The following is a 23,072-nucleotide window of genomic DNA, read 5'->3' as shown; positions in this document are numbered from 1 at the left end:
CTCTATATATATATATATATATATATATTTGTCTTTGCTTAGATAATTAACAAATCAATGAATCATTGTTAAATGACACAATTTTTTTCGTTTCATGCTGAATCTAAATAATATGAATTTTAATATTCAATATCCAACATTATTATATTTTTATTATAAGTTTTTATTTTGATAGTTGTGTTTTTTAAACTCACAGTTATATATGTTTAATATTTATAAAGTTTCAGCCTTACTTATTTTTTTTTCTTTTGAGATATTTTTTAGTTTTGTTATTTAACATATATTTTCAAATAATTTTATAATATATAATTCTAAATTTGAAATTTAATTTAACTTGTTTTGAAATATTTTTCCCACGACATCGCGGGGGGCTGAGTCCTAGTTAGTATAATATTCTACTATTGTATATTTGTTTAACATATTGTATTATTTCACTATTATTTAATAACATTATATGAAAAGTAAAATATTAGACTTTAGTATAATACATATTTATATGTCATGAATGTATATTGAATAACATTTATACTATTTGCTTTAACATCTGTCATATCAACTGTAATTTAAGTTTCTACGTAAATTAGAATAATTAGGTGATTATGTTTAGATAGAAGATGAAAAGAGGCTATATGTTTCAAAGTTAACATTAATTATAGACATGTGGCAGATGCATGGAATGATGATGTGAAACTCATATGGAGAGAGCTAGCTAACTTTCATATATATGATTTCTTCAAAAATTTAATACTCCATCCATTTCATAAAAATATATGTCTAGTTTAATGTTATACACACATATTAAAAAACTTTATATAAAATATATGTTTATTTTATAATTACAATATATATATATATTTTTTTTTGTTAATCAAAATGTGAATCAAATCTTACATTGGATATACAAACATTTATATTTATGAAACAATTGTTTTTAAAAGATACTAGGACTCAGACCCCCCGCAATGTCGCAAGGAAAATATTTTAGAAAATAGTAAATAAATGTAAAATTTAAAATTATATACTATGAATTCATCTTAATGTAGTAGAATAGTTTGAATACAGAAACTGTTACTAAAAACACAACCATCAAAATGAAACTTATAAACAAAAAATATTCTGTAGAATATTTAAAGTATTATAAATATATAATATATTTTATGAAGAATTATGGTAAAGAGCTACAATAAAAAAAACATAATGACAAAGTGATCTTAACTGAGAATATTGAACTAATGGTTGTACTGAGTAAATGTAATTTTTATAAAATAATTATAATTAAAAATGTATTTAATAATGCGTGAAACTATATCAAAGAAAAATTAAAATTAAAATACACAACTTTCAAAAAAATGAGAAAATAAATTTTAAATATGAAAATAGTTTTTAACGAAAGTTATGATAAATAGACGCAACTGTAAATTCTATAGTTTTATTAAATTTCTATATTGCTATAATCATTTCTAAAAATTTAGTTAGATTATAGAATTAAATTGAATATTAGATAGTAATATTCAAATTATTTAAATTCAACATAAAACGGAAAATTTGTTTCAACGAATTATGATTTGTTAGTTATTTTTGAAGAGACAAATATATAGAAAGTTCAAAAGACATGACTATTTAAATAGATACACGTCAATGACATCATACACTTATTAGAATGAAACTTGTGATGAAAAAATATAAATAAAATATAGTGAAAAGACACAACTCGTGAAGTGGCCTTAGTGAAGTGGTAGGAGGTAAGTCCATTTGTAGAAGGCACCATCACACTTGGAATCGAGTCCCGATTCCTACGAATGTACGAATTTGGCTAATGGGCCGGCCAGTTGTGGTCCAATGGTTGACAAAAAAAAGACACAATTCTACAATGAACAGATACAACTGTTTGAATTTCTTTTTAAAAAACAAATAAAAACAAAAAATTTACGAAAAGGTATTACGAAAAATCGCTATTGTCTGCACTTGAATATACCTAATAATCCATATAAATTGCTTTTAAATAGAAGACATCTTTATTACCATATTGAAAAGGTCAAATTAAAAAACTCACTATATAATTCATCTAACTGTTGGAAAAAAGTTTTAGGTATTTTTATTAAATTTTTATATTTAAAATTAACTAAAAGTTGTAAATTAGATTCATTATTCCAAAAATCTTTTGTTAAATCAAGAACTTGAGGAATTACTTTACTTTTAAAAGAATGAATGCTAGAGAATAATTTAGAAAGCATTAAAAACTGTTGAGATTAGAAATTTATATTATTTTGTGTCATGACAAAAAAATGAAAACAGTTCAAACAGACAAATATATAGAGATTTCAAAAGATACGAATGTTTCAATAAACACAACTCTACAGTGAACAGTTGTAAGTTTTCATAAATAACCGTTTTAATGAACCATCACGACTTTTAAGAAAATATACAAATTATACGATTGAAAAAACACAATAGTTGGTTGCATTTATTCGCATTATTATTATATATAGATTTGTATGAAATGGAGGAAGTATGAAACTAGTCAATTTTCGATATTTGCGTTTGGCATATCACATATCGAGTATTTGTTGAAGTTCTATCAGTCACCGTAATTAAATCTCATTATTTGTTGAAGTCAGAATATCGAAGTCCGAAATAACTACCTTTCATGTAGTCCAATAACAATGCATGGAGAAAGAGTTGAACAGATGGTAAAAAAAACAAAAAAGACTAATGGTTGTTAAGAGGGTAGTGTAGTTACTAGTTAGAAGACAAATGAGAGACATTTTCTATAGAGAAAGTGTGTCCTAAAATAAACTCATTATCTGTTGAAGTCGGAATAAGTCCGAAACAACTACCTTCCATGTACTCCAATTATAAAACTACTAAACCATGTGAGAGGTGGGCGACTAGTCTTTTGATTAAATCAGTCAACCGTTTGATTAAGACCCAACTATCACATCGACTCACGAGTCAATTGACATTTAAAATCCGTTTGATGCTTATACTTTACATGTTTCCTTAAAACGGAATAAACATGTTTCATGTTAAATAAAAGATCATAGAAATGTCATTGTAAGTTGTAAGAGACATCCCTCCCTCGTCTCATCAACTAACTCTTCACGTCTTAATTTTTAAATTAAATACTATTGATTCTTTAACGATCCAGCTTAGCAATTATCTAAGCCTTGACTAGAAAACACAGAGACATTCAATTATAAACATACAAGATTGTTTCATATCTTAAAAGGAAGCCAAAATAAATGGCATAAAACCTTACAAGTGTCTCTTTAAATTAATGTATTGAGCAAAGGGTTACCTCAAGGCAACTAATAACATTAAGATATCCTTTAGCTTTTCATATTACTTGTGCTAAAGAAAACAAACCAACAATCTTCAGCCAAACACGAGTCCGAATCCGCCTTCTCACGACAACATCTCCGTCCTGACCATCAACCGAAAACACGACAAGAAAAACTCAATCCAAAACCATTCATAAACCATAATGATGAATCCTAAGAACACTCACAGTTTTGTTCTCTAGAGTTCTAACGCAAAACATAATGCCTAAGTTAAAGTTCTCAAGATATCTAGCTAGCTTAAGAGATATTACCAGGTAGCTTCTTCAGTCGTTGTACCAGTCGGGTATCGGATAATCCTCTGCAGAATCACGGTTCTTGCCTTCGTCACATCGCTACAATACTTATCCGCATGTTTCCCAAGTTCTTCAATAGTATCAGTAAACACATCAAGCTTCTTCTTGATCTCATCTATCGCAATCCTCACCACTCTCTCCTCTGTCACAGCAAACTCAGCTTTCTTCAACAAAGATTCAATCTCTACTTCCACTTTACGCACAAGGACACTTATATTATCCATCTCCTTAACCGATATGAAAGTCCCGATTCTAATCGATGTAATGATCTCCTTCTGCCCTTTAACCACTTTCTCATATTTTGTCCACAGAGTGTTACACCATTTCCCAAGAGACCCTACCGGAACAGCCAATGCACCAGCTATAGCTGCCACAACAGGTGGTGCAGCCACAGCGGCTGCTACCACAGAGAAAATAAGCACAGAAACAAACGCAGTCACAAACACCATGTTCGATACTCTTCGCCATGACTTGATATTCCCAAGTCTCCTATCGAGTTTTTTCTTTAACTTATGAAGCTCATCAAGCATCAGAACCTGTTTCTTGTATACCAAATCGAAAAGCTCAAAGAACTTTTTCGTAAACGGCTCACCCAAATCTTTAAACCTCTTAAGCTCATCAAGTGTCTTCTCATACTTTCTGTTCTCGTTATCCCCATTAACCTGTATCTCAGCCTCTTCCTCAAACTGCTTAACAGCAAACTGAATAACAACTTGGCTCCTCCTCGCCCGGTTAAGACAATTCTCAAGCTCAGAACAGAAGTCCATAGTCTTTAAAGTGCTGTCAAAATACATATTCACAAGAGAGAACAAATCTTGATTGTTCCATATATCCTCTTTGTCCTGCAATATAACTTTGACCACATCTTGATTCATATCCAAAAGGCATTGCGTCACTTCTTTAAGCGAATCAAACGACAAAGACTTTATCTCTACTCCTGATGCAAGCTTGTTGATGACTCGGTTAGTTCGTTCGTGAAGCGCAGAGTCGAAAGACTCAAGATTTGGATCTTCACTACAAGCTTTTTCGTAAGAGCTGAAATGCTCAGTGTACTCTGAGTTTATCTTGATCTGTACAGGTGTAGACGGTGAACCAAACTCAACATCTTTCTTGCTCTTGCTACCTTTCCCTCCCATCATTCTCTCTTTTCTTAAAATTGCTTAAAAATTTGTGAATCTAATCAGACAGTAAGAAGTAGAAATTAGAAATTGAAACCCTAATCAGACAGAGATACAGAAACAGAGAAGTGAATCGAAATGGGTATTGGATTTTATAGCTTAAAGCAACAAACTTTAACCGAGACTTACGGAGCAATCTAAAAATTTGTAACCGACATTGAAAAGAGGAAACTAAAAGGGCAAGAGTTTAAGTAAGTAAAGTACTAAACAAAAAAAAAAAAAAAAAAAAAAAAAAAAAAGACAGAGATTTCAAGATGATGAATTAGTAAGTAGTACCTGTGAAATTGCGATTGAACTCTCTTGAAACAGACAAGACCTGAAAAAAAGGTTGTATTTTTATAGAGGTGAAGAGTGTTTTGGGTTTTAGGGTTTTGTTTTACTTTTGAGTTTTATGGAAGAAGAAGAAGAAGAAGAAGTAGCTTGTACGCTTGGAGAAGCTTATAAGAGAAAGATGAAGAGAGAGAGAGAGAGAGAGAGAAAATGCGGGAAAAATTACGGATATTTTTTTTAAGATCTGAGAAGGAAGAACAGTTCTCACGCGGTTTTATGAACAAACAGTGTGAGAAAAGTCTTGCACTACTCTCGATTTGGTGTTGACGGACTCATCAATGGCACAAGGAAGACATGAAAGAAAGAACCAGGAAACTAAATTAAAATGAAGTTAGAAATGAAGTAAAGAAGAAGAGAAAAGAACAAGTTTTTTTTTTTTTTTTCGTTTTTTTTTTCCTGTCTGAACAAAAGACAAAAATAATTAATTTAGTCGTCGAGGGTTGAAACTAGAATAAAAGAGTAAACTTAACCAGTAAGATGAATCATTGTCTAGCTAGTAAAATACCAAAAGGTATTACGAGAAAAAAAGATTGAAAAAAACTTCTAAATTTAAACATTCATACCAAGTAACACATAAATCAGATTAAAGTTCAATTCTAAGAATTCTCTATTATTGCCTCTAATAAAAAAATTCGTGAGTAAAGAAGTTGATTTCCTACTAAAAAAACACTTTTTTTTGAGAAATATTCAAGTCGTTCCTATGAAGTATGAACGATATATCACCCAAAAAATATTCCAACTTTATGAAATAATACTATATAAAGGATCTTGTATTGAATATTTCAAAATGTTTCAATGATTTGTTAAGAATCATTCTTAGTAATCATGGATTGACAACTAAGTAGGTGGTTATAAATTGTTGAATTCTTGATGAATTTTAATTTATATGATGTCAAATATATATCCTCTCACGTTTTCCTCTCTTTAAACATAAGAAAATACTATACATTAGATGAAAACATCACTGTCTAAACTTTATTTGAGTAATTGAATACCAACAACTATCCAATACGACACACGATTCAGATACCATTATGTGACTTTGGACCACCCAAAAAAAAAAAGAAGAAGATATTCTTAATTAATCAAACACGATCCAGAAATATCCAATGTAGAATCTCACAAGTCACACAACTCACAGCACACACATCACGTCTTGCATTCAATTCTAGATCTAGCACATAAAATCTAATCTCTAATCAGTTCAACACAAATGATGACATCAATCTTTATAACCAACAAAAGCCAAAAAGGTTTTATTACAGAATCTGTAATTTCTTAAATCTATTGTCGGATAATATTTAACTCTATAGTTAAAACTAGTCTTGTCTTTTTTCGAAAGCTAAGAAAGGTTTAACTTCTAAGAAGTAACACTCAGTCCAACAAACAAAGTTTGACCTTGACATGAAGCCCATGGAAATTTGTTTATTCACCTTTGTCTCCAATGGTAACAAGGAAAATGTTTATACGCTAAGTGTTCTACAACTTATGGTCTCAACACCAAATACAATTCATATTATGGTCCAAACTATAAACCGATTTTCTGCTCTTGCTTCACCAATTTTGTGCACCTGATAGTGACACTTGTCACACATCAACCTAACCTTCGTAATCATTATGTTATCTTGTTCTCCTCTATATAAGGACAAATGATGTAATAAGAAAGGTTAACATAATGTAGATATATTTTTGAGCCTTCTTTTCTCTGTATTACTTAGGGTTCTAGCTCTTGAGTTCCGGTAATACTCCTCAATGGCTACCACTGAATCTTTTTCTTCAGCTCCTCTTTCTATTTTTCAGGTTGTGTCTCTCAAACTTACAAAGTCCAACTATCTGCTATGGAAGACTCAATTTGAGTCCTTTCTTTCACCACAAATGCTACTCGGCTATGTCAATGGCTCAATCTCTCGTCCAAAAGCTACTCGCTCTGTTACTGGTGCTGCTGGAGTCACTACAGAGCCAAATCCGGACTTTACTAAGTGGATCCGCATTGATAAGCTTGTCATGGCGTGGATCTTCGGTTCATGGCGATTTGACTGAAACAGTGTATATGCATCAACCTCTTGGTTTTAAAGATAGCAGTTATCCGTCGCATGTTTGGAAACTCAATAAAGCTGTCTATGGTTTAAAGCAGGCTCCGCGAGCATGGTTTGACAAATTCAGCTCATTCCTTATGATATTTGAATTTGAATGCAGCTTCAAGGATCCATCCCTCTTTGTATATCTCAGAAACAACAACATCATCATACTATTACTCTATGTTGATGATATGGCTCTCACTGGAAACAATCCACAGTTGATCAATGAGTTACTTCAATCTTTAAACGAAGAATTTCGTATGAAAGATCTAGGAAAGCTAAGCTACTTCCTCGGTCTACAAGCCCACTATCAAACTGAAGGTTTGTTTCTAAATCAGCATAAATATGCAGAGGATTTGCTTTTGGCGGCAGGAATGGCCGACTGTTCTCCAACATCAACACCACTGCCTCTGGAACTTCAAAAGGTCAAAGGGCAGGAAGACCTCTTTGATCAACCAACTCTGTTTCACAGCTTGGCTGATAAGCTACAATATCTTACTCTTACTCGACCATATATATAATTTGCAGTCAATCTTGTCTGCCAACATATGCACGCACATACGGTCGCTGACTTCAATCTGCTCAAACAAATCATCAGATACTTAAAGGGCATTGTTGATTATGGCATTTCCTTATCAAAGAATGTTGATTTCACACTAAGAGCTTACAACGACAACGACTATGCAGGTTGTCAAACTACTAGTCGCTCTACAGGTGGCTTCTGCACCTTTCTAGGAAACAATCTCATCTCATGGTATGCAAAACGCCAGACATCAGTCTCTCGCAGCTCAACAGAAGCTGAATATCATTGTTTATCAGACACTACAACTGAGGTGATTTGGTTAAAATATCTGCTGGAAAACACTGGAATGTCGCTCATGCATGCTCCAGAGTTATACTGCGACAACTTGTGTGAAGTGTATCTTTATGCAAACCCGACTCTTCACAAGAAGACCAAACACTTTAAGGTTCATTACCACTACGTCCGAGAACAAGTTGCAGACGGATCTATGGTTGTTTATCACATTCCTGCAACTCATCAACTTGCGGATATATTCACTAAGTCCTTACCACTTCAAGTCTTTACTGATCTCAGGTACAAACTTAGTGTGGTCTCTCCACCCATCCAAAGTTTGAAGGGGGGGGGATGTAAGGAGTAACACTGAAAACTTAGTCCAACAAACAAAGTTGGGCCTTGACATGAAGCCCACATAAGTTTGTTTACTCACCCTTGTATCCAACGATAACAAGGAAAAGGTTTACACACCATGTGTTGTGCAACGTACGGTCTCGACACCAAATACAGCTCACACTATGGTCCAAATTGGGAACCGATTCTCTGCTCTTGCCTCACCAATCTTGTGCAACTGATAGTGACACTTGTTAGACATCAACCTAACTTTTGTAATCATTAGGTTATATTGTTCTCTCTATATAAGGACAAATGATGTAATAGGAAAGGTTAACACAATGAAGACATATTTTTGAGCCTCCCTTTCATAACTTTATTCGAATCAAATCCTTGAAGCTTTTCTTGACCATGTCATCTCTTAATTAACAACTTCTGTGCAAACTCTTTAGATCTCTCAGGACCCATAAGTTTGGAATATACGTCACCATATCAGCACCGATCAGATCTTTTCCTACCGTTTTCCCTAATTATTCCTCAGATGATATTATCACATCCAGAAATATCAACCAATTAGCCAAATTACTAATGGGACATACTATGTATGTTGGTTAAATGTGAAAGATAAAAATGGGTTCCCAGCTAAAACACGTTCTCATCGTAAATTAGTGAGATGTCTTACACCATGTACAATAGAGAAATAGCAAACATTTCTCAAAAAACTAAAAAAATATATTTTTAGTACACTTTTTCATTTTTATTTATTTTTAATATCTGTGTCACTAAGTAAATAACACCTATTGAAAAACGTTTTTCAAAGTTCTCCAACAAGAAACGATGTTCCTTCTTTTCTCTTATCTCTCTTCTTTTTATTATTTTTTAATAAACATATTTACATCAGCAATTTCTACAGCAACCCCCACTGGAGATATGTCGTTTTAAATCCTATATAGATAGTTTTAAAAGCATTTTTTCAAATTTTATATAATATATACTATTTAAATCATCGTAATACAACATTGATATTTCGAATAAGGTCTCTTATATGAAGATATTTACGACGATTTCGTAAGATAGTTGTACTCAAATTATTTTTTACATTCACTTACTCGAATTAGATCCTTGAAGTGTAAACTGACAAATAATTTTGTTTAAGTACCAAAAATAAAATATAAGTTTTGAAGGAGCATATTGTAAATAAATAATATATATTGTTTTCATGTTAATTATTTCTCCTATTTAGAGTAAACAATGGATGAGGATTGGAAAATGTTTTACAATATGGAACAGCGTTGGAGATGAGGTTAGATGATCTTACTGTTGAGTTTTCATGTTATCAACATTTCAACACAAACATATCCATTTTCCTCCAAATACATATTACTGAACGGACATAAAGAGGGTAAGTTACAAGTTCACACAATCACACGCCATCTAACAACATTACAACACCACAATAATGCCAACGACACTCACACGAAACCGAAGTGTCTTCGGTTTCAGTGGTAAACATAATAAAGCATAAAGACATAACATCTCAACATACGTTTAGCTTATAAAAACCTGATGCCCGATATAATATAGTCCCTCTACGCTGAAGCGACTATGGTACGGTCTCCAAGCACCTTTACGAATGTATCCATATACGCTTTCCTGTAAAATATCACGTTTCAATAATATACTTAAACTAAACAGTTTTGTCGCCTCTTTGCTTGGATATACAATTTCAGAGTAACCTTTATTGTGTTGAGACAATATGGGAGAGCAAGACATTGTTGTTTGTACCTTGCAGGAAGATGGTCGTGTGGGCGATTGTAAGGAGTCCACACTGGTCCACCCACGAAAAGCCGCATTGCCTGTTCAGCAAGAGAAATTCCAAATTTTCCAATTAAGTAACCATAAACATTATGATAAATTACATAATAACTATATCAAGAAGGTAATAAGATTGAACCTTCATATAGTTGCCTGAGTCCACGGTGAAGCGATGATATATTCCAGCAGGAAGGACTATCATACCTCCCTTCTTTACCCATACTCTAATCCAAACATCATTGAGATCCCTCACATCAAAGTATCCTTTAATTATTTTCCAATAAAAGAAAAAAAAAACATGAGGACTATATTGGATTGATTCAAGTAATTAAGCAGCCAATAAAATAAAAGTACTTACCACTTCCAGCGAGGCAGTAACCAATCTCTTCATCAATGTGTAAATGTTCTTCAAAAAACATCTTAACTTTTGCTTCGTAGTTTGGAAGCTTTTCAGGGCATACCTCACAAATGTCCCGAAACAAAACATGTTTCTCCCATCAAACCAAGACGTGAACAAAAAAAAAAATGTTTGCAAATAAAAAATAAACATCATAAAAAATTAAACATATATAGGAAGATATAAAGCCATCAAAGAAAAGGTCACAAACCATGTAGGAGTAACCACGAGATTCGCGGATCTTTTTCAGCTTCTCATCGGTTCCATAGTTGTCAGCGTCAAGTCTCCAGCTAAGTACTCCAAGCTCTGCAAGTTTGTCCAAAGTAACAAACTCCTTAGGATCCTTGTGGTGAGGAAGTTTCTGACCCTCTTCGTAATTATCATCCAAGTACCAAGCTTGAATCACTTCTTCTCTTCGATCCTATAGCAAACACATACAGAAAATGTGAAACTAGAAAACATGATGCTATAAGGCAAAACACATCAAAATTGGAAGAGTTTCTATTACCCTAACGGCTTCACCACCCATAGTTATTGCTCTTTTATCTTCAAGAAACAAGAAAGAGTGTAATCATTTATATAGACAGAAAAAGGAAACCGCTGTCAATATTTCTGTGTGCAAAACAAAAAGTAGAGTAAAAACTCAAAACCACTCTTCCACTTCTCAGGGCACCTTAATCGAGATGAAATGACGCCACGAAGCTTCAAGGAGATGACGAAGAAGAGATGACGTCACCAAGTTTCACGACTTCTATTGCACATGTTCAATACTTTTTTTTTTTGGGGTGCAAATTGCACTTGTTTTAAATACAAGATGCATTATTATATATAAGTATATAATGTAAACACAAGAAAAATGCATTATTCTTAACTCAACTTGTTCATTTCTTTGTTATTTTAACAATGGTGGCAAGAAATTGCAACCAAAGTTGTCGACAGAAATTGGCTAAATTAGCACATGCATGGACAAACTAGTTGTTTTTCAAACTTGCATTTATCATCGTCTATTGTTTAAGTAGTAGTTTTAATTTAGTGACTATATATATTAACATTTTCCAATTAATAAAAAGACTTTAGTCTCAACTCTCAATTACCCATTATAAAGTTTTTTGTTCTTGTTCTTATAGCTTTGATTAATTAGAAAATTTGCTAATTTTCTAATTTAGTAAAATTTGCTAATTTTCTAATTTAGTAAAATTTGGAGATTTTCTCATTAATAATTATGCAGTTTTCTTTTTAAAAAACTAAATTAGAAAAATACCAATAGTAATTAAAAAGAAAACTAAATTAAAAAATACCAATAGAGGAATATATAATATACAATAATCATTACATATATTAATGTAAACATTCAATAAATGTAAATAGTTTTTTTTTCAACACTAAATGTAAATAATTTTTATCAGATTCTTTTTCATATCTATAAAATATATGATTTATTATTATTTTCAACTTCTCAATATACAAGTCTCTTTGCATTCGAAACGACGGACACGTCGGTCATTAGGCCCATTTAATTCGCAAGGCAGGCCCAATAAAAGGTTGATCCAACGCTTCTTCTTCATATTGTTTCAAACGAGGGTTGAGATTTTTTAGAATCAGCGTACAGAGAAAGCTACGTTCCCTTCGCTCTCTCTCCCTCGCCGGAAGAGAACCAAAGAAGACGATCGTCGTTGTGATTTCAATCTCCGTGTTTGATTAAACGTAACCTCTCTAATCTCTTCTTCTCTTTCACTTTGGTTTCTTAGGGTTTTTTGTATCTTTTTTTCTTCTGTGCCGATCTCTTGATATTATCTGGTTCTGTAGAATCGCGGATCGTTTTGTAAATTCTTGGTTATCGGAAGATTCATGATTGTTTCATATGAAATTTTAACTAGTTTTGATTTCGTTAGGGTTTGTGCGATGATTGTTCTGTTATTAATCTGTTCTGATGTTTTTTTGATTTTAAGAATTTTTCAAAAATTTAAATTTTGGAGTAATTTGTTTCTGTTTCGGATTTTGTTCTGATGAAGAAAAAATTGTGAAATTGATAAATCAATGTAAGATGTTGTTGATTGATTTTGTGATGTAGAGAAGAAGAACCATGCTTGGGTTATTCAAAGTGAAAGAGAAGCAAAGAGAAGAATCTCAAAATAACAATAGAAGAGGAGCTTCTTCTGTCAAGAAGAAATCTGCTGGTGAACTTCGTCTTCATAAAGGTTTCTCTATCTCTTCTCTTTACTTTTGTTTTTTTTTTTTTATCTTATTCAGTTTCTGATGTTGAACAGACTCTGTAATCTTTGGGGTTCTTTTAAGTGTTAGAACTATGAGTGCTAGAACGATAAGGGCTTTTATGTTTTCTTCTAGCTGATTGATAATCATCTCTGTGGTTGGTGTGTTTCGTTTGTTTATATGTGTGCAATAGATATATCAGAGCTCAACCTGCCTAAGTCTTGTAAGATATCTTTTCCGAACGGGAAGGATGACTTGATGAACTTTGAAGTAACCATCAAACCTGATGAAGGATACTACACGTAAGTGTGTACAAGAATCTTCATTCTTTCTTTTGTCTATGTGGGTCACTGATTTTGGCTCAAACACACACACTCATTCGTTCTTTGTTTTACCAAATAACAGGAATGGTAAGTTTGTGTTCACATTTCAAGTCTCTAATGTGTATCCACATGAAGCTCCCAAAGTGAAATGCAAGACCAAGGTTTTGGCTTTCTCCAAGTCTCTGAAACTTTTTGTCTTTCTGATTGGGTATGTAATAGAATACTGAAGAATGTCAATGTTTTGTAGGTGTATCATCCCAATATCGATTTAGAAGGGAACGTCTGTTTGAACATCTTGCGTGAAGACTGGAAACCGGTTCTCAACATAAACACTGTTATCTACGGTCTCTTCCATCTCTTCACGGTAACAAATCTCCCTCACTGATGATATACTCCATTGATGTTATCTTTCCTTGGGCCTTGTAATCTGAAGTTTTTTTTTGTTTGTTTGACTTTCACATAGGAACCCAATTACGAGGACCCTCTGAACCATGACGCAGCTGCGGTTTTAAGGGATAACCCGAAGACGTTTGAGAATAATGTCAAAAGGGCAATGATGGGTGGACAAGTTGGCCAAACCTCATTTGCTCGCTGCATTTAGTTGGACTCTTGTCCGGTGGTTTCATAGCCATCTTCTTCTTCTAAAGTAACTTCTGCTGTTTTCTCTCTTGTACATTGGGACCAATTGATTTTAGGAATTTTCTGATCTGCTTTAAATATTCATTCAAAACTTTTTACCAGATTTACTATAACCAAATTAATAAGAGAAATATCCTAAAATAGCACTAAAACAAGTTTTATGGACATTTATAACACACATTCCATAAATTTCCAAATACCACTATCTAACGCATTAAATTAATTAAAATTAATATTTAGAATTTTGTTTTTTAGGTTTGGGTTCTCAATTTCATATTTAGGATATAGTTTTGAGGGGTAATGTTAAGTATTTTGAATTTATGATTTAATTTTAAAAGATTAATTAATGCTATTTTTGGAATTTTAGAGATGTTGTGCTAAGTTTGGAAAAAAAACTTATTTTTGTGTTATTTTTGAGAACCTTCCAATTAATAATAGTATGAAAAAAAAACTAACGGAAAAAGCAACCAAAATTATATCATTCAGATAAAAGTAAGTACATAATTTTATATTACTCATATCATCTCTATTTTCCTTGAACTCGAAGTTTTAGCGATTTTTCGATCTTTCTGAAAAAGAAAATGTAACGGTGTGTAACAAAGACAACACAATCCAAACGGGACAACCATCATTGACAAGATCCCTTTCGACAACGCCTCAGCAGCACGACCAGAATCTTTAATAAGATCAGTTCCATTTGAGTCAAATCCAAACATTTTCTCCGACATAATCCCAGCCAAAGGAGCACCAAATGAAGACAAAGACCCTTCGAGTGCACGATCAAAGGCATAGATCATGGTTCGATGCGTAGGAGGAACGATCTCAGCTAAGATTGGAGAGTTAATGGCTGGTCCACACCAAGTTATGGTTAGACCCATTAGAAAGAGAGTGACCAAGAAGATGTAGTAGCTGTCAACGGACTGTGGGATCATTCTTAGAAGAACAATGGAGAATATAGCTCCCATGAAAACGCTGAACTGTGCGCAAATCAATCTGCCCGAGTTTGGAAACACACGAGACATTTTGTCTGCAATAATTCCCCCTACCAAAGATCCTATTGCATGTCCGGTGGCAAATATTCCGTTTAGGATAGCCGCCTGGTCATGATCAGAACCTGGAAAATAAGAAAATAATACATTTTTGTTTTATATTTTTGTCAACAAAAGATTAGCTCAAACGAGTCACTGGGTGGAAAATTGTTTACATACAAAATATTATGCGGAGATGTACGCGCGTGGCATGCCAAAAAAAAAATAATAATACATTTTGAAAACTAAGAGCATGTTTTATTGTTTTAAATTAATAAAGCATGTTTTAATATAAAATAGTTTTTGGTGTTTTCATATCTATACTAGTATTTTTGTAGCAGTTTTTGCTCAAAAATACTTTTTAGAAAGTTTTTGCATTTAATGTCATTTAATGCTTATATTCATATCCAAACAAATTTAGTTAATTATCTCTACTATCGTTATAACCAAACATAATTAAATTATTTTAAATATTCATATATATAATATTCTATAAATAATATATATATTTTAGAAAATTTATTTCATATTAAATAAAATATTTTCCTATCATCTTTTTTTGATTTTAAATTTTAAATGTAGTAAATCATAATATAATACATCAAGTTAGTAAAATGTGTATTTTTTCCTGTATAAATTGTGATTTGAATTTTGTTTAAAGGAACATATATTACTCAATTAATATAAAAAGTGTGTGTTCAACATACATATATAGTAAATTTACTGTATATAATAAATTATATAATTTTAAGAAGTTTATAATTTATAACTGGTATTTATAAACTTAATAAAAAGTTTAAAATTATGAATATTTAAACATATTGAATTTTCAAAATAACACAAACGAGTTATATTACATGACGGGTTATATGACATTACATGATTGAATTGATAATATTAAAAAATAAAATATCATTAATATGATACTTTAATACAGATTAAATCTTTATTTTACTATTTTAACAACACCAATATAAAATATGTCGAATAAAACTGATTTAATTAAGATTTTATTAAATAAAAATTGTTTTGTCGTATACCATGAATTTTTTACTAAATCACTAAAATTAACAAAAGCATACATTTGCAAAATTAGTATTAAAATAGTATATTAATAAAAAAAATCAAAAAAAATTGTCCTGCGATGTACCGCGGGTCATAATCTAGTTTTTAAGGTAAAATGATTGAAAAATTCTTTGTCAAATTCTCAGATTTGGTTTGGTTAGAATTATATGTTTGGACCTCTATAGGGGAAAAATATATGATAAGGAAATGCACATACCAATGAGTTCGAACCACATTGTGAAGAAAACCATTGCCGTCCATGGCACCGAACCCACGGTTCCTTGCAATACGATGATCTGAAATGTTCGTAATTTGGTTACATCTTTTATGGCCACCCAGGATTCCGTCCAAACCGAGCTCATAATTGTTGCAGCATCATAGTTTTTTGTTTTATGAACCGTTCCTTCATTATCTCTACAAAACCGCATGACTAATTCAAAACCAAAGGGGAAAAAACTCTAGTCAGTTTTTTAGTAAATTCAAAATGTGGAGCTTTATATTACCGTTCATGATCATGAGAAACGAAGCTGCTACTTTTCTTTTTCCGCGGGTCGGTGACAAAGAGAAAAACAAGAACCCCGATGATCGAACTCATCGTTGCCATCAATATAAAGGCGCAGCGCCAACCTGGGGTCCCCAAGAAATCGTGACCAGCCATGACTGTTGCCAAGACGCTTCCAAATATAGCTCCAACCGTACCAATGAGACCCCATAAACCAAAACCAAAACCTCTCGAACTATCATTAAAGCTATCCGCAATTATCGACTGAAGCACTGGGTAAACAATCGCATGTCCAAACCCGTTGACTGCTACACCAAGCGTAACCTGGTCAAAGAAAACAATATAGGGTTTGATGAGTTACACAAGATGGGGTTTAATCATAACAATCATGAAAACTGTATCAAATAAATGGTTAGATCATTTAATTAGAGCATTTTTATTATTCGTTAATTAATCCTCATTTTATAGTTTCATTACAAATAAGGCAATATATTAGTTATAATTTGTAAGGAACAAGTTGTAATATAAATAAAAAGAACTATGACGTAAAATCTGAAAGTCTCATAGAAAAAAAAAACAAAGTTCAATTTCTTATATGATTTTACTTTAGGAAAGACATAATCTTGTATATGTTCCAAAGAGTCGGCAAGTTTTATTGAACAAAAAAAAATTGAAAAAAGAATGATCTTAAAACCTGGATGAAGTACTGGCTAGCTCCAACTGCATAAGTTGACAAGACCCAACAGAAACTACCAATTGCGAAAACTGTTGGACGGTCATAACTGATGACAAATAAACCAGCTAAAGGCGAGGCAAGTCCTTGAACAATGTTTCTTATAAAAGAGAAGTATCCAATATCAGAGAGGTTTCCATTGAACGTTTCTTTCACTTCTTTGGCAACCGAAGGAATGAGTTTTTCGTCTGCTCGTTGCATCATCGTTGCTAAGTTGACGAGGATGAGAGAAATATATATCCCGCAAAGCCTACCCATTCTATGAACATTCGGTAAACACACACACAAAATTACTAGTATACATAAAGAAATCGTCTACAAAACATCAAAACATTATGGTTTATATATAATTTTATTTCATTTTATTTCAAAGTAGGAGAATTGAAAACCTCATGATGTAAGGATTAGAAGCCTTAACACTACGAAATTAAGTGATTCAAACTTGATTCGTAATAGGTGATAAGATGAATTCGGATACAATAACGAAGAAGACTTCATTAAGAGAGAAAAATGAAAGTTACTAACTTGATGTTCATGGTGGTTTGAGTATGAAGACGACGAGCGGTGATGAGATTATTCGTTTCGTTGTCGTAGATACCTACGATATGACATTGTGGTAAACATTGCGACATGCGGCTAACATTTTTGAACGTTGTTTCAATTTAGCGGTCAAAAACATAGACGACGCAGCCGCTGCTGCAACTGCGATGCGACAACAAAATGAACAAATCTGATATATATATATATATATATATATAATCAATTCTGTAGTATAAATTATCAGATATCTAAGCAATAAATAGGTGATAAAATCATAGTAATTTCTTAATCTTTTTTTTTTACTTTTGCATTTTTAAGCAATTAAATTCATAAATATTATAGTTTAAGTGTGTGTATAAAACATATTATTATTATATTATTATAAGTTAAATTAAATATGGAGTATACTACAAATGATTTATATTTTAAGTTGGAGGTGAGGAACATGGATTTATTGCCTTCTCACTCTTTCTCTTCCTCGCAGTTTAAATTTTAGTGCACATAATTTAACATGTAGCGGTGCTGTGGTAGATTGCACCTGCATGATATCTTCTTTTGTGTAAACTATATATATATATCCTTGATTAGACTTTTAAAACTATTCTAGTTCAATATTATCAGTTGACAAATTTTTTTTTTTTTTTTGGACTGCTCGAGATGGCTAATCAACAAAATACATGTAGATGCCTTGTCAACAAAACAATGCGCTGAGAGAAAGACAAACCTAGAATGAAAAAAAAAAAGTGAGGACAGGCCCATGCGCCCTCGCTCTCCCGAAAATTCCCATATGATTACTTCACTCTAATTAGCAACGAGTGTACATACAAACTAATCATCATTATTTGACGACATTATATATGCAAGTTTCTTTTTATAAGTACATATATATTTTGTATGCATAACAAAATTTATCACACACCTTTGTATTCATATAAAATGGACGATATTTCAAACAGATAATGTTGCTCATCATGATGTTATATATTCTCCAATCACGACACAAGACGACATCCTTTCGCCCACTCGAATAAAGAGCTATGAGACGACCCACCTTTAGTCCAAGCTCGTTCGGAGCTAACCCTCACCTCCTCAGCCTTAGCCCTAATTCTCTGTCCTTCCATGTATTAACCAAAACGCCATCGCTCATAGGTACCTCTAAGACAGCTCGTACACACTCTTTATATTGCTGGTCCGACTGGTCTAACATCGGTTCCATCAGCTCCTTTCGTCCCATCGGTTTACAACCCGGTATCTTCAAAGGCTCCTTAATTTCAACATACTCACCTTCCACTGTCGTATCCCACACCGGCAAGTACACCATCACTGCCAAGAACCAGGCGTGCGAAGGAACGTACACGTACTTAGCCGTCAGGCCTAAATCATCGGCTACGGACATCAACCCCGTACCAAAAAAGTCAACGATCATGACCGTTGGTTTTGGCTTCATTGATTCCACGGCATCTCGAACCGCAGACTTCATGGCTCGTACCTTCACCCTGATTTTAGTGAACACCGTCGCATCTGGCTCCACGAGGTTGTCTATATCCATAGAGGGAAGTTATGTAATTTGACAGGCCGTTCTAGCAGCGGCTGCACGTATGGCTTCGGTTTCTGTCGATGAAGAGGAGCCGGAGGTGACGGCAAGAATTGTGACTTGGACGTTTAGGACGGAGGAGAGACGGTTTCCAAGCTCGAGGATAGGGATGAGGTGACCCAAGCCAGGGCTAGCAACTAGAACCGCGTGAGGCTGGTCCATGATCTTATTATTTGGAGGTTCGGATCAAAAGATTGTGAGTATTATATATAAAAAAAATCTCAAAAGGGGTTCTTGTTACGTGAGATGTTCTACCACGTACCTGTTGTATCAAAAGATGTTTATACTTGTCAATGTCACGGATTGAACTGGGATAAGATAAGATCACACTAGACGAGAATTATATATACAACAGTCAACAGACACGGCCATAATCAAAATAAGAGCAATATAAGTGTCTTTAAAAAATAAATAATAAACAAGAATAGTATAGATATTGTGTCTTCTCAGCAATTTTTTTTTTTTTTTTTTTGTCAATCATTGGGCCACAACAGGCCGGCCCATTAGCCTAATCCCTACATTTGTAGGGAGCGAGACTCGATCCCTGGTGTGATGGTGCCTTGTGCATTAAGGACTTACCTTTGGCCACTGCACTAAGGTCACTTCACCTTCTCAGCAATTTTTATGTCTTCGCAGAGACATTTTAGACTCTGAATCTCTACTGTTCATCTACTAAAATTGATTTTTCTTCTATTTATCTATTATTTCAAGACTCTCTCATTTTTCTATAACCAATGATATTTGTCCAAGGAAAAAATGTAAAAAAAACATAAATTTTTAAATTTGGGATGAAAAAACATAAACTTTTAAAATGTTATTTAAATCTTAAAATTTTCATTAAATTTTAAATAAAATAGCTAAATTTTGTTGATTCGACCATTTAAGATATGATGTTAAATTTCTATTAAAACGATAATAACGGGATTAATTTTCCATAAAATTTTATTTTACATTTCACTTAAATATATAGAAATTGTTTATACACATTTATGAATATGTTGGTGTGGATTGATATTTAATTAAATTGTAGATTGATATTTAACGGAGATTTAATCCCGTTATTGTCATTTTAACAGAAATTTAACATTATATTTTAAATTGTCAAGTCAACTAAACTTAATTATTTTATTGAAAAGTTAACAAAAACTTTAAAATTCAATAACATTTCAAAAATTCATGTTTCTTTTTTTCTAAATTTAAAAAATTCATCACATTTTTGGAGTACTTTTTGTTTTTTTTGTTGTTTTTTCACGTGGCAAAATAAGTAGTGGATTGAACTTTCGGTGTAGGCAGGCCACTAACAAGTGATATTTATTGTTTATGCAGTATAGACCAAACGTTTTGTTAATGAGACCTAAGGTTAACGAGAATGCCTACTTTTTGTATTGAGGCATAACAAGAACAAAAGACGAATCTACACGTCGCCTTGTTTCGCAGAAAAGTTCATTCCATGTACTTCCACATTCACAAGAACAATGAATGATGATGACATGTGCATGCATGATGCATGTATGTACACATGCCTTTCCATAAATCAGACACATTTATCCCGTGGATCACCGCAGCACACGAAACAAGAAGAGGTTTTTAAAAAGTTATATGCCAAAAAGTATTTCAGGATTTTCATTATATGTTACCATGTGTAATTTAAACAGCTATGTATTGGTTTTTGTCACACGAAAAATCCTGAATCGAAAATTTAATTAATATGAAAAATAATTAGAAACACAAATTTTCTTGTCCCAGATGGTCAAATGAGAACGGAAATTTATAAATCGTAAAGTACTAAGACTCAATATATATACAAAATTTTCTTATTTGTTATTTTCTATCTAGATATAACATATATATACTGTATATATATATGCATATAATTATTTGAATAAAGTTTATAAACTTCAAAAGTAAAGATAAATTTTAGATGCAATTATTTGTATTTTTTTTAAAAATATATATTCAAATTACATTGCATAAAGGTTTGTTTAGATAGATAAGTTTTGTTGCCTAAAATATATTGGAGAAAAGATTGCTAGCTACACGAAGTATGCGAGAACGCATGGTCACACATGCCAAGTATAATCGTGTATCCTTAACTACATGAAGTAAATGTATTGCATGATCATATGCATGAAGTATGTGACGTCATGTGGTTAACACCATAAACATACAATTCTGATACACTGGTTGACTGACTCATTGACCAAAAAAATATTCTAATTTTTTTATATATACTATTAAAAACCAAAAAAATTGCTCTATGAAATAGTTTTTATTTTTTAAAAAAATTAAGGCATATTCTATATTATATAACTAAATATTTTGTTTACATCTTTAATGTATACATTCTTATAATGAGTAATTTTTATTTTGAAGCTAAACTAATAGTCAACTTTTTAAAATATTGTTTTGCAAAATCAATTTTTTGGATCTTCTTTCTTCTATATATTAAAAATAAATATTGTGTGTTTTTGTTGTTTACAATCAAATATATTGCTTTATTAAATAAAAAAATGTATTTAAATAAATCAAATAATAAGTTGATGTTTTTAATTGCAATAGAAAAAAATTAACTATTATAATACTGGATGAATTAACATATATACAATATATTTCTATTGCAAAAGTTAATAAAAGTGAAATGAAAAAGCTTAATATTTTTTCAGATATTATAATAATTCTTAATAAAAGTGAATTATAAAAAATTTCAATAGTTCTAACGATTTTGATATGTATTGGGTTTTGTTCTAAGTACTTTTGTTGTAGAAATATTTTCTATTTAGATAAATTAAGTAAGAAGTTGATGTTTTTAAATTAATAATGTTAAAATAAGTAGTTTTCTTATTTGATTTATTACAACAAGATTATCTGGTTTGAATTTAAGTTTTAATATCTTATGAATGATTTTTATTTCAAATTTATTTAAGTTTTGAAATTGAAAAAGGTAACTATTATAAGACTAAATGAATGGAATATATATATATATATATATATATATATATATATATATAATATCTTTATTTTGGATCCATATATATTTTTAATTATAAATACCATAAATGATTCCTAAATAATTTAATTTAATGTTTTTATTTTGGTTTCTAATACTAAAAACAAAAAAAAAATTGCATATTTTTATTGGTCAACATCGGTCAACGCCGGTCAACACCGGTCAACGCCGGTCAACACCGGATTCTGATAATCAGTGTACCGGAATAAGATGGTTGTGATATTGAACACATGACATCATATAGTTGGTATATGTGGCCATGCAATACATATACTTTGTGTAGTTGAATATACATTTCCAAAGTTGGCATATGTGGTCATGTATTGTGATATAGTTTGTGTAGCTGACTATCTTTTTTCCAAAAATATTAGTAAAATATTTTTCAAAGTTTGTTTAGCTATTAACACATGACTTTTTTTTATTCTAAACAATTTGATCAGAAGCAGTTCTAATGATTGGAATTTTTAGTCTATTTGAGAAAAATTCCTAGAAAAATCCAACTTATTAGTATTTGCCTAAAAAATATCTTATCTTTTTTATAGTTGCCAGAAGCATATCTACATTTTTTTTCTTCCAATAACAATGTGATAAGATGTCATAGATCTTCCAGTTTTTAGCGTTGAGTTGGTTTTGATTTTTGAGGAAATTAGCTATGGAGAAGGAAGAAATTGAAATAAAAAATTAGATCATGTTTTTATAAATGAATTTTGTATATTTTTCTAACAAAAAAAATTCATGTAATTTTTGGTAAATATTAAATAAGTCACCTTTTGCAGAAATTTTCTCATTTCCATCTTTACTGAATACTTTATTTTATTTTAAAAATTAATGGTATTTAATTGTTCGTAAGTAGACTTCGTTGCGGTTTA

General features: G+C 31.8%; 5 protein-coding genes across 7 annotated transcripts; 1 reads left to right on the top strand and 4 right to left on the bottom strand.

Moving 5' to 3' along the window:
• Positions 1-3,172: 3,172 nt before the first annotated feature.
• On the bottom strand, positions 3,173-5,960 carry LOC104700649 (UPF0496 protein At2g18630). 2 transcript variants are annotated; one of them, XM_010416190.2, is made up of 3 exons: positions 5,089-5,960; positions 3,593-4,810; positions 3,173-3,424 (listed from the first exon to the last, which is right to left on the bottom strand). In XM_010416190.2, exons 2-3 carry the CDS (start codon positions 4,771-4,773, stop codon positions 3,406-3,408), a joined length of 1,200 nt encoding a protein of 399 aa, XP_010414492.1. In that variant the 5' UTR covers positions 4,774-4,810; positions 5,089-5,960; the 3' UTR covers positions 3,173-3,405. The 2 variants fall into 2 exon arrangements, with proteins under 2 accessions (XP_010414492.1, XP_087317541.1); XM_087461415.1 differs by lacking the exon at positions 3,173-3,424 and having other exon boundaries at positions 3,589-4,810; positions 5,089-5,570.
• A 3,731-nt stretch (positions 5,961-9,691) lies between these two features.
• On the bottom strand, positions 9,692-11,252 carry LOC104700634 (acireductone dioxygenase 1-like). 2 transcript variants are annotated; one of them, XM_010416181.3, is made up of 7 exons: positions 11,235-11,252; positions 11,070-11,107; positions 10,773-10,982; positions 10,523-10,625; positions 10,304-10,428; positions 10,135-10,205; positions 9,692-10,002 (listed from the first exon to the last, which is right to left on the bottom strand). In XM_010416181.3, the coding sequence occupies exons 2-7, from the start codon at positions 11,088-11,090 to the stop codon at positions 9,939-9,941; spliced, it is 594 nt and encodes a 197-aa protein (XP_010414483.1). In that variant the 5' UTR covers positions 11,091-11,107; positions 11,235-11,252; the 3' UTR covers positions 9,692-9,938. The 2 variants fall into 2 exon arrangements, with proteins under 2 accessions (XP_010414483.1, XP_087317507.1); XM_087461381.1 differs by lacking the exon at positions 11,235-11,252 and having other exon boundaries at positions 10,523-10,655; positions 11,070-11,106.
• Positions 11,253-12,011: 759 nt separating this feature from the next.
• Positions 12,012-13,835, top strand: LOC104700624 (putative NEDD8-conjugating enzyme Ubc12-like). Its single transcript, XM_010416166.3, has 6 exons — positions 12,012-12,265; positions 12,633-12,759; positions 12,966-13,074; positions 13,178-13,256; positions 13,343-13,459; positions 13,559-13,835. Exons 2-6 carry the CDS (start codon positions 12,645-12,647, stop codon positions 13,694-13,696), a joined length of 558 nt encoding a protein of 185 aa, XP_010414468.1. The 5' UTR covers positions 12,012-12,265; positions 12,633-12,644; the 3' UTR covers positions 13,697-13,835.
• A 351-nt stretch (positions 13,836-14,186) lies between these two features.
• LOC104700615 (uncharacterized) lies at positions 14,187-18,650 on the bottom strand. The gene is made up of 6 exons (XM_010416155.3): positions 18,522-18,650; positions 17,588-17,660; positions 17,024-17,321; positions 16,331-16,653; positions 16,045-16,241; positions 14,187-14,848 (listed from the first exon to the last, which is right to left on the bottom strand). Exons 2-6 carry the CDS (start codon positions 17,596-17,598, stop codon positions 14,250-14,252), a joined length of 1,428 nt encoding a protein of 475 aa, XP_010414457.2. The 5' UTR covers positions 17,599-17,660; positions 18,522-18,650; the 3' UTR covers positions 14,187-14,249.
• Positions 18,549-19,495, bottom strand: LOC104710411 (UDP-glycosyltransferase 72D1). Its single transcript, XM_087461399.1, is given in 1 exon segment — positions 18,549-19,495. A coding segment is annotated over 1 exon segment (675 nt). The 5' UTR covers positions 19,359-19,495; the 3' UTR covers positions 18,549-18,683.
• Positions 19,496-23,072: the final 3,577 nt, after the last annotated feature.

Source organism: Camelina sativa, chromosome 1 (assembly GCF_030686135.1).
Source record: "Camelina sativa cultivar CO46 ecotype springtype chromosome 1, ASM3068613v1".
In the NCBI taxonomy this organism is placed as follows: Eukaryota; Viridiplantae; Streptophyta; class Magnoliopsida; order Brassicales; family Brassicaceae; genus Camelina; species Camelina sativa.
The sequence above is the reverse complement of the archived record's forward strand: the minus strand, read 5'-3'. Positions and strand labels throughout refer to the sequence as shown.

What these genes read in the sequence shown, in the direction of transcription:
- LOC104700649 (XM_010416190.2), bottom strand. Translation starts at nt 4,773, where the DNA reads ATGATGGGAGGGAAAGGTAGCAAGAGCAAGAAAGATGTTGAGTTTGGT.
- LOC104700615 (XM_010416155.3), bottom strand. An exon ending in GTTTCTCATGATCATGAACG is followed by an intron (nt 16,242 to 16,330) that starts GTAATATAAAGC and finishes GCGGTTTTGTAG; the next exon opens with AGATAATGAAGGAACGGTTC. An exon ending in AATGTGGTTCGAACTCATTG is followed by an intron (nt 14,849 to 16,044) that starts GTATGTGCATTT and finishes CTTATTTTCCAG; the next exon opens with GTTCTGATCATGACCAGGCG.
- LOC104700624 (XM_010416166.3), top strand. Translation starts at nt 12,645, where the DNA reads ATGCTTGGGTTATTCAAAGTGAAAGAGAAGCAAAGAGAAGAATCTCAA. An exon ending in TGAACTTCGTCTTCATAAAG is followed by an intron (nt 12,760 to 12,965) that starts GTTTCTCTATCT and finishes TGTGTGCAATAG; the next exon opens with ATATATCAGAGCTCAACCTG. An exon ending in GTCTCTTCCATCTCTTCACG is followed by an intron (nt 13,460 to 13,558) that starts GTAACAAATCTC and finishes ACTTTCACATAG; the next exon opens with GAACCCAATTACGAGGACCC.
- LOC104700634 (XM_087461381.1), bottom strand. Translation starts at nt 11,090, where the DNA reads ATGGGTGGTGAAGCCGTTAGG. An exon ending in TGGGTGGTGAAGCCGTTAGG is followed by an intron (nt 10,983 to 11,069) that starts GTAATAGAAACT and finishes TGTTTGCTATAG; the next exon opens with GATCGAAGAGAAGAAGTGAT. An exon ending in TTACTGCCTCGCTGGAAGTG is followed by an intron (nt 10,429 to 10,522) that starts GTAAGTACTTTT and finishes AAATAATTAAAG; the next exon opens with GATACTTTGATGTGAGGGAT.